The sequence below is a fragment of the Pyxicephalus adspersus genome, chromosome Z (genome assembly GCF_032062135.1).
Source record: "Pyxicephalus adspersus chromosome Z, UCB_Pads_2.0, whole genome shotgun sequence".
Taxonomy (NCBI): domain Eukaryota; kingdom Metazoa; phylum Chordata; class Amphibia; order Anura; family Pyxicephalidae; genus Pyxicephalus; species Pyxicephalus adspersus.
In genome coordinates, this window is record NC_092871.1 from 28,425,178 (window position 1) to 28,436,765 (window position 11,588).

At 40.2% G+C, this 11,588-nt stretch overlaps 1 protein-coding gene across 1 annotated transcript in view; it reads right to left on the minus strand.

Moving 5' to 3' along the window:
• Positions 1-9,058, minus strand: part of MCF2 (MCF.2 cell line derived transforming sequence) — a 77,037-nt gene extending 67,979 nt beyond the window's left edge. Inside the window, 1 exon segment of the mRNA XM_072431515.1 lies at positions 8,584-9,058. Within this exon segment, the coding sequence (XP_072287616.1) occupies positions 8,584-8,671 (88 nt within the window). The 5' untranslated portion in view covers positions 8,672-9,058.
• Positions 9,059-11,588: the final 2,530 nt, after the last annotated feature.

Here is an 11,588-nt window from a genome sequence, read left to right on the forward strand (position 1 = left end):
AATACTATATAAACAGATTCTTAGTAAATCAACCTTAATGTATCAAACTACTGAACAGCCCCTTATGTCATCATTTTAAATAAATAATAATACAGATACACACAAGTACTATGGATATAACAGGCTGAACATGCAATTAGTTTTTAGATGAATAAAAAACTAACTTTTTATCAGTAACTTTTCAGCAGCATAATAACAAACTTATAACAAGAAAATGAAACAAAACACACAAATTAAAAAGTATTAAACAAATCTTTTTGTTTTGTATAGAATAGAGAAGGGTGAGCAAACTGCGACCTGGGGCTCTGTTAGCCTGATTTACCATCACTTTGGTTTTGTGGATTTTGAGGACAAATCTGTAATGGGGAGAACAATAAAACAAAAGCACAATTACATCTGTGTGTGTTGTTGTTGGAGGGGGTTACTTCACTTCCTATTTGGTTGTCTTGAGAAATCTCCTAATGTAACCCAGGTCTTTAGGAAAACTTAATAAAGGTTCCTCCAAATCTAAATCTAAAAAAGTCACACTTGAGAGTTAACCCCAGAAAGTGACAGACTTTCTATTCTAAATCTCCACTATTAAGTGAAAGCCAATAAAAATATCTTTGTATCAAAAAATCAGCTTTTTACCTTCATGTTGAATCATGTTGAGTCGGGGAAATGTGATAGTCAGGATCTAAAACTACATGACCACTGTGTATAAATGGTGCAATGGAAACATTTCCCACAATCATGAGGCTTCCTTTGTTGGGTATATTTAATCATTTTAGGTAGAATAAGGAAGCAGCTGCTGTCTATTGTCCAAAGATGGCTGACAGATGTTCTACAGACCTTTCAAAAATGATTTAAAAGCCAATGATTGAATATTTGTCTTCCGTGTGTACCTGTCAATAGTTTGTATCTCATTTTAAACTATACCACCATTACCAGTAATGAGTTTTAAAACTACACAAAAGACAAAATAAAATATGGATGAGAGAGATACTCATTTTACTTGTCTTTGTTATCTAATCAGGAGCAGGTGACTTTCACAGTGTTCACTAAGATATATGACTGGAATCATTTATACTACAAAACTTTTTGGAAAAGGAGCCACCCTGGGAAAATTTGGGCATTTAAAGTAATTGTACTTTCAAAGTGTAGGGAGGAAGAGACTAGCTTTAGACTAAGGCTGGGTACACACGTGCAATTGTTCTCGTCCGATAATCGGCTCAGGGCCGATATCGGCAATAATCTTACACCGCTCGTCGTTCATGATCCGAACGACCGTCCTGACGGATCCATAGATGATGGACAACAAACGATCCTAATGGAAGTGAAGGAAGAGAGAGCGCAGCGGGGTGCCGCTCTGTCATTCTCTTCCTCCCCTCTTCATAAAGCAGAATGGTGCTGGTTGTACATTCATCGTGCAGTCGTTGGTCGTTGGAAAGGAACGTGAAAGATCCTTTCCAAAGACAATTATTGCACGTGTGTACATAGCCTAAGATGGGAATTTGTCAACAAGACCTGGGCTACCAGGAACATTCAACAGTGTCTTGAACAAGCGGTCAACAACCAGTGGTCCGCGAGAAAACTGGTGGTCTGCAGCTCTGGACCCCCCCACTTGGGTCAGCAGAAGGACCCTGCTGGGGAGAATGGATCTGAAAAAATTGAATTTCTAACCCTAACTAAACTGTGGGAATTAACCATTTACCCTAACTTATTTTTGCCAGGAGATGGGCTTTAACCCTATCTCTCATAGTTAATGTTGACCCATACAATTAAAATATGCGCTGTAATACTTTATTATGATTGTATTATCTTTACATTTAGAGTTCTCTTTCAGTCCCCTTGCAAAGGCTCACAAGATCCATGAATACCTGTTGACCCAGCCAGTGAAATCCACCATATGCATATTTCTGGGATGGTGTGGCAATAATGCTTCAGCACAGCACAGCTGCCACTCAGGTAGGCTGTACCTGGTTGCACTACAAAGGGATGAATAAAAAGATGCGGGGTATGTGGCCATCAGCATTGCCACTGCTGATTCAGCTTGTAGCCTGCCAATCACAACTTGACTCCTGCTTTGCTAAAACACTCCCACTGGGAGCTGCAGTGTCTGAGAGGTGGAATGTGTGACACACGAATGAGGATTTACCTGTGTTGGAGAACTCTTCAGACTCTCATACAGTTGTACTTTAACTTAACACTTATTTTTACTTCTACATTTATCACCTAGCCACTGACCCTAAAGCTTTCAGTTACTTCCCCACTATTGACCATGTTGAGTCCAAAAATGAACTTTTAGGCCAGGGGTCCTCAAACTACGGCCCGCGGGATGAATCCGGCCCCCTGAAGTTGTCCATCCGGCCCGCCGGCTGCTGAGGCTGCTTCTCCTGCCTGAGTTCTGGCTGCCTGCCATCTGCACTCCAGGTAACCCGGTCACGTGACACCACTGTTGCCGGGGTAACGCTGGAGCTGTCGTGCTGAAGCCATCAGGCAGAGAAGGTATGAGCAGAGACTCACTGCTGCCTTCATTTCTCACTGCACTGGTTCTCACTGCAGCACATGTGTACATGATCAATGTACATTTGTAAATAGTATAAACATACTATGCACATTGATCATGTACACATGTGCTGCAGTGTGATCCATGTATGAAGGCAGCAGTGAGTGACAGGTAGCAGACACTGACAAAGTTTTTTTAGCAGCCCTTTTTTAACTAATAAAAAGTGTGGGGTAGTGTTGGGTGTAGGGTAGGGTGTATAAAAAGAAGCAAATTAATGAATTGCTTGAGATTATTCATTTGCTTGAAAAATGCAAGATAAATTTGCATTTTCAATACACACAGTGAAAATTCAAATTTATCTGTGCATTTTCCATGCAAAGGAATAATCTCAAGCAATTTTAAAGCCAAAGTAAACGCCACTTTTTTTTTTAATGATCGGCAAGTGTGCTGTGCATATAGTATTGTTCTTTCGTGTTTTTTATACAATAAATACGTTTTGTGCAGTGTGCATAAGAATCTTCTCCTGTTTTTTTTCAAACTATAGTACGGCCCCCCGACAGTTTGAGGGACCGTGAACCGGCCCCCTGTTTAAAAAGTTTGAGGACCCCTGTTTTAGGCTAATACATACTTGTCTTTAAATTGTAATATTTTGTTTATTATTGACATGTATGTTCTTTTTGATTTATTAATTGCTATACATGCTGTAATTCAGGGGTCCCCAACCCTCGGTCTTACAGGTGGGTCGCAGCTCTGGTCCGATGGTGCACCCCACAGCGAGGTTAGGATAGGGACCCCACTTCGGGGGGTGCACCACCCAGAGCTGCGGACCATGTTTCCTGTACAGATCGCAGGCTCAGGGTGGCGGGGGGGGTCTCCGGAGAGTAGGTGGAATCTGGCATCATAAAATCACTCTGGGGGAGGTTTTTCTCCGCGCGGTCCGGAGTCCGTGCATTTAGCTCCAAAAGGTTTGGGACCTGCTGTAATTGTTTGGCTATATTTAGGGTAGGACCACTCTCTGCAGAAGTAGTTTGTCTGACTTTAACATACTGTATAACACTGACCTTTACTTTGAATTAAATTGCAGGGCTGAGTGCTGCAGAATGATATTTTATGTCCTAGCATCATTTCTAAAGGTATAAATTATAGATTAATTGAACTACAAAGCCACAATTTTGTTTAAGGACAGAGCATGGAAGGGTTATAACCTTTTGTCAAGTATTTTTTTTTGTAACCACTGCAGAGATTTCCCCACCCTTCCTGTGTGGTTACTGACAGAGAATTCAATTAATCTTGTTAATGAGGACACACATAGTAATACCATACTTTATATTAGAGGTGGGAAGAGTGAGAAATCCTAAAAGCTCTTTTTGCTGTGGCTTCAATGGGGTGATCATTTTACGAGTCTTAAGCAAAAGGACAGCTTTATCTTTTCTTTTTATCAAAGAAAGAATATCTGCTTTTACAAATATTCCTGCTTGCTGTGATACAATAAAGATGTTTTCCTGCATTTCAGTGATTTACCTTGCACCTGTTACTTTGGGACATATTATCTGAACATGGCACCAGATATCTGAAAAGGAATGACTTTCATGGGCTCGCCTACAAGTTTCTGCATATTATCTTTTTTTTTGTTTTGTTTGGTAGACACATGTTCCTCTGCCCTGGTCAAGTCTGAACTTTGTACTGGGTTAAGCCCTGTACACATACCAGATAAATCTCATTTAATGATGTCCTACACATTGTTAGATAATTATTCATTCCAAAAGTATCCAACAATGGCTAAGGATGAGGATTCAGGATTATCCTCAGTGACAATAGGTGATCCATCCTGCTGGATTTGTTTGAGTGATTCTCTATAATGCTTTGGTATGTGTATAGATGTCATTCATCTACAAACAGTTTGCATGTTCATCAGACGTAAGAATGCAGTCATGAACATGAGATAAACATAACATGATTTGCTGTCAGTTCTGTGAGTGATCACTTGTATGTTACCACAAAATCATACATTTGGCTGTCAAATGTTGAAAAAAGTTCAACATTTGACTTTTATCCAACGTCTGTAGGAGACTCCAAATAAAATAGCTTCTAATATAGCCATTACATTTTTAATTTTTTTTCCAATCTTGGTATTTTTACAGTTTAGGAAAAATCCAACTTCTTTCCCTGTGCTATGCTCTGTTCACCACATTAGGCCAAGCTATAGGAAACTAAAGGTGCCCTGTCATTAAGCCTGAGAAGTGTCACATAGGGCTGGCAGATTCAAAGGTTGGGTTATCTGAGTTACACACAAATTGTTCTCTTTGCAATGATCCTCCTGCTTGAGCCCAAATATTGATAAATCTGGTAAATCAAACAATAATTTGCTTTTAACATGACAATTTTCATTATAAACATCTTGTTGATCAGCCCTTACCAATGTGCAATGCAATCGAATCATAAATCAGGAGTACTTATTTAGTTTTATGAATGTCCAAGAATCCCCTCTAATAGAAAATACATCTGTCTGGCCTAAGAATGTGGTCATTGATAATAAATGGCAAGTCAAGTTATAGCACAGCTCAGACAGCAATCACTCTAAAGGATTACTATTGATAGGGTATTTTGTGTAAGCAAAAGAAAATCCATTAGTCAAAGATAACATTGGTACTGGGGGAGAAGCACAAAAATCCAAAACAAAAAAAAAAAAACTCTCTTTACATAATAAATAGTCAATTCTGTGTTTATACTACTTACCCATAACTGAATGGGGTCTCTATGACAAATGACGGTGTCTATATCCTGATGTGGATAACAGGGAGCCAAGAAAGATGCATATATTTTGCAATATTTAATTACTGGCAATAAGTATTATTTGCCCATACTTATTTGCTTATACTCATTCAAATCGATGTATTCCCTGTGTACCCGATATGTTTTATCATAACATAAAGCCATTGAACACGTCCATTAGTGACCAATCTAGAAGAGTACACAAAATGCATTATGTGGGTACCTATGTCTTCAATATTGTGTAAAAGTAATATGCATTACTTGTGGTCTTTAAATTTGATGGCCAAACTTAATGGCACTTAGCAAAGCTTGGGAAATGGTATGGGGTGGGACAAGCTTGGCTTTTTCTAAAAAAAAAAAGTTGAGATCTGCATATTGCTTTAGTTGACTGCATCCCAGAATAAAGGTGAGATCTGATTCTGTAATAATCGGTGTTCCTCAACCAGGGTTCCTCCAGAGGTTGCTAGGGGTTCCTTGAGTAATGAGCAGTTTGTGACTTAAGTCAGTTTACTGATACCAATGATCTTTTGGGCTATCTGTAAGGATGCAATTCTTCCCAATGACCAGCAATGTAAGGGGCATTCTTCCTACTGACCACCAAATGTTGATATAGTAATAGCAAAGGTTCCCTGAAGACCTGAAAGTTTTTTCAAGGTGTTCCCCCATGTTAAAAAGGTTGAGAAACACTGTTGTATATATATATTGCAACATGGAATCTCAAGCAGAGACTACTATGGATAGCAGTCAACTTACTCATACTGATCATAAACCTTAGCCAATAGATGTTTACCAATACAAACATTTTTTTATTTTATCACAAAGGACAAATTAAAATAAGTCCTGTCAGTACCACAAAACTTTGTTCAATGCAACAATATTTCCCCAGACCATAAAACACACATTACTAGTAGATAAACGCAAAGTGATGAATAAAACTCCAAAGCTATGGACTATGAATAAATTCATTCAGCACATTCCTGGTGATCAATAATTCATGGGCTAAAAAAGCATGCATTGTATTATGATGTACGGTTAATCTTTTATGTGTTTTTTTAGTCCTATTTTACGTCCTTCGTATCCAGGTTAGTGAGGTTAGTGACAAGTTTATTTTTAAGTTGTTTGTGCTTATTAGAATATTTTGGGTTATCTTTTCCCCCCTTGCCTAGACATCAAGTTGATCCAATGTATTTGACCCAGAGAATTCATGATCTACATACTTGTTTCATATACAGGTGGTCCCCGGGTTAAGGACATCCAACATACGGACGACTCCTAGATACGAACAAGGCTTCCCTGCTTTCTCCTTTGCAGGACAGAGGTTGGGAGGGAGGGGGCGGTTTGAATGACTTGCAGAAGAAATGTTTTGCTAAACTCAGCTGATGTTGTGGGTGATCTTAAGGGCTGAGCTTTTCTTCAACATCATGTAACTCTTTAATGACCAAGACAAACTCTGCAGTTGTTTCTTTTTGCATATCAAAGCTAAGCTTGCTCCAGAAAATAACGAATATTATTATAATATTATTTTTTTTTTTGTTTTGTTTGTGATTAACTCAGAGTGAAGATTTAGGAAGTAACTGACACCACACTGCCTAATAATATGTTGAGGCAAACATCTTTCCTAATTGCATTTATTAAAATAATGTACTTGTTCCGACTTACATACAAGTTCAACCTAAGAACAAACCTACAATCCCTATCTGGTATGTAACCCGGTGACTACCTGTACAGGTAAAACTACTAAAGCCAATTGATAAGTACGACTCCCAGAAAACAAACATCCAATAAAAGAAAGATCAGGAATGATTTCCTCCATGTTTCCTTTATTAAAGTTCTCCTGCAGTGTTGGCACAATGAAGAGAACCTGTACATTCTTTTTACTACACCTCTGAAAAAAGGCTTCTAGTGCATTCTATGGGCTCTGCATGAAAATTTCTGCTGCCAAAATTGCTTAGGTGTGCTCAGCCCTGGCAAAACTAAAGAACATGCTGCTCTTGTTATATTAATAGATGAGTTTTATATAGCCATATTTATTAATGGTCATGAACTTCACCCAGGAGCCAAGATTTCACAATAAGATATAAAATCAGTTATCTACTATTTAATTCATTGTAGAAATATCCAATTTACTGGTACTGACACTGTCCAATATTTACTGATCCTATCAGGCATTTGGTGATTTAAGGAAACAGGAACTTTTGTCAACAGACCCCAACAACCAGCCATCAATCCAGAAAATACCCTTACCTTTAAACTATCCCTCATCTTAATCCAACTTTTAAACATATTAGAAAAACTAAACCTAACCCTTAATTATAATCCATTAACTAAACACAAAACTTCATCTTGTCAGGTTGGATAGAGCAGGAAAGTGTTTGGACTTCTAAAGGGGTTTATTTAATGCCTTATTTCCATTAAAGACCAGGTCACTTCTCCCTCATGGGGTGTTTAGTTTACATTGGGTTCAGAAACAGAGGGCTGCGGACTCAGATGTTGCTTACTCCAGTGAATCCTTGGTGACAATATCTTCTCTAGCCCTCACTGCCTGCATAGTAACTACCACAGACCTGAATGGGGACTGTCAGTGACTTCAGCCATCCAACTAGAGATGATTAGAGACTTGCAGAATTACAACAGATGGTCAGAGACTGCAGACATAAAACAAATAATTAATAAGAAACATATAACAATTGATAGAGAATACAGATATGCCACAAGATATGATCTGAACCTGCAAACATGCAACAAGAAACTGTTAGAAACTGCAGATATACAAGAGGTGGTCAGAGACTGCAATCATACATCAAGAGCTAGATATTGTAGACCTGGACAAATAGTAAGAGACTTTAGACATACAACAAAAGCTAGATAGAGACTGTAGACATTTAGCAAAAAAAAAAAAACTTTAGGGATGCAACAAGAGAAAGTTAGAGACTGCATAAAAACTACTATGGATGGTAAGAACCTGTGAACATTTTGGTGATAGTAAACAATTTTCATGAGACTTATTAGATCACAAGACATCACTGCTTCTATAAAAGCCAGTAGTCACATCAGAAGTCAGATAAAGATAAATAAATTACTATACCCAGCCTGAGATTTCAGATATGCACCCTAAACCACTTGCACCCCCTAAGCTTCAGGTTGGGCACCAGGATGATCCTTCTAGGAGGTCCTGGGAAATATATATTGGGACAGCAGAACTTATACCCTGGTCAGGATAAACCAAGGCCATGGTCAGCACTGCAGTGACTACACATCCACCATCAGAGTGCCAAGGACCAAGCCGCAGAACCCAGAGCAGCAACCATAGACCTGGAACTTACTTTCTAGCAGGGAGTCCAGGCGAGAAGCAGCTTGCTGGAGGCTGTAATATTTCTCCATTTCCATGGCTGTGATCCTCAGAGATGCCATACCTTGTGGAGGCAGTAAGTGGGGCAGGTTCAGTGCTGTGCTGCCCCCATGGATGCCAGCAATCGGTCATAGGGGGCAATAGAATAAGTCAGAATTCTAATGATCTAGTCCACTTGTAGAACCTGTCCCATCAGAAATTGGGCTGTATGGAGGATCCTGCCGGGGTGCAGTGAGACTGCAGATTTAGCATTGCTCCAAATACAAATATCCTCCCACCGCAGGAAAATTCACAGATCTGCCGATGCCTGCAGCTAATACCCGGGCGATGGGCACTCCGGTGCCAGCATAAGCATTTCCTGGCCATCCAAGTCCATGAGATCCGTGCAGCAGCTCCCTCCCTGCACAGACACAGCTGGAACTTCCACTCCTCCTCAGCCAATCAGCTGCGACCTGTCACTGCCATAGCCAGCACAGTGTACAGAGGACAGGGCTCTGAGCAATCCATCACACTAACCATCTCAAATATCAGCAGAAAAAAAGGAAATGCATCATCATAAAAACCACATCAAACACTAATAACAGAGTGTTATATAGAGTCAGAAGAATTCTAGTAAAATAACATGAAACCCAATTATGTACTGTATGATCCCTCCTATAAGATCATATCTGGGGAGTGTGACTGCTAAGACTGTGCTGACTGTACTCTGTGTACAAAGTGGTATTGTTACAGAGAACAACATAGAATATGGGTACATCATGGTTTACAGGCAGTCCAAAGCAATAAAAAGTCATAAACATTACATCAATGGGATGATAGATTTGCATAAGTAAATGGAGATATGCAGAACATGATGTCATACATTAACACACTAATATTGTGTTGAGCAGCCTTTAGCCTTGATTATGGCACATTTGCCACGGTATTATTGGACTTTGTACAGCGCTCTGTAATATGTTAGCACTATATAAATACAAGGTAATAGTTTTTTTTGCGATGTCACAATATTTAATTCTGTCCATGGAAACATTTTTTTGCCAAGATCTTGTATTGATGATGAAGATTTGGACAACTGTGTAAAGTCTGCTCCAGCACATCCCAAAGATTTTCAATGGGATTAAGGTCTGAACTCTGATCGACAATCCTTATGTGAAAATTATGTTTCTTGCACTTGAAGCACAATTTAAGGATAATAAAACTTGGAATTGTCATCTTGGAATTTGTTTGTGCCATCGGAGAAGAAAAAAAACATTAATGGAAAACTTGGACATTTAGAATGTTGAGGTAGTCAACTGACCTCATTTTTGGGTACATAACATTGCTAAACCTAAATCTGACCAACTGGAGAAACCCCAGATCATAACACTGCACCCACAGGCATCCCAGATCAAAACGCTGCCCCCACAGGCACTCCAGATCAAAACGCTGTCCCCACAGGCACCCCAGGTAGAAAAACGCTGGCCTCATAGGCACCGAAGATCAAAACACTGCCCCCACAGGCACCCCAGATCATGACAATGCCCCTACAGGCACCCCAGATCATAACACTGCCCACACAGGCACCCCAGATCTTAACACTGCTCACACAGGCACCCCAGATGAAAATCCTGCACCCACAGGTATCCCAGATCAAAACACAACCCCCACAGGCACCCCAGATCATAATGCCTCCACAGGCACCCCAGATCATACCAGTGCCCCCACAGGCAGCCCAGATCATAACCCTGCCCACACAGGCAGCTCGGATGAAAACGCTGCACCCACAGGTACCCCAGATCAAAACACCTCCTCTACAGGCACCCCAGATCAAAACGCTGCCCCCACAGGCACTTCAGACCATAACAATGCCCCCACAGGCACCCCTGATTAAAACACTGGCCCCACAGGCACCTCAGATCATAACAATGCCCCCACAGGCACCCCAAATCATAACAATGCCCCCACAGGCAGCCCAAATCATAATGCTACCCACACAGGCACCCTGGATGAAAACGCTGCACCCACAGGTACCCCAGATCAAAACACCCCCACCACAGGCACCCCAGATCAAAACGCTGCCCCCACAGGCACCTCAGATCATAATGCCTCCACAGGCACCCCAGACCATAACAAGGCCCCCACAGGCACCCCAGATTAAAACGCTGCCCCCATAGGCATCTCAGATCAAAAAATTGCCCGCTCAGGCACCTCAGATCAAAACACTGCCCCCACAGGCAGCCCAGATAAAAACGCTGCCCTTACAGGCACCCCAAATCATAACACTGCCCCTATAGGCCTAGGGACTTTTTTCCATACATGCAGTGAATAATGAGAGTTGTGACCGGCGGCATTAGTAATTTGATCCTTGCATTGGTACAAAGGAGAACCAATGTTTTATTAATCATAGAATATTAAAGTATATGATGAAGAGAAGTCACTGTGTTTTAATAAACATAATAATGCAAGAAAATGACAAATATGAAGCATAGTGAAGCTGCTATGGAAAGGCAACAAAAACATAGAGGGAAATGGGGCCATACTTGAGTATACCTTTAAAGGTAAGTAATCAAGAAAAAGATTAAAATCGCATAGGAGGTCTGTCAGGAAAAAGAATTTGCTGTCCAAGAAGAACATTAGAGCAATAATACAGTTTGGCAATTATTAGATAAACTAAGCAAAAGGCAAGTCTTATGGGACATTGTAACATAGACTGATGAATCAAAGATAAAGCTGTGTGGCTATGTTACACATATTTGGCACAAACCAAAGACAGCATTTCAGTATTAGTTCATACCAACTGTGAAACATGGTGATGGAAATGTCATGATCTGAGTAGCTCTGCTTCGGGACATAGCTTGTAGGTGATAAGAATGTGAGGTTCATCTGTCCGAAAGCTATAATGATCTGAAACACACATTCAAATCCAATACACTAGAGACATGGCTCATAAATAAGAAAAATAAGTTCATGGGCTGGCTTAATCAAAGCCATATTTTAAAT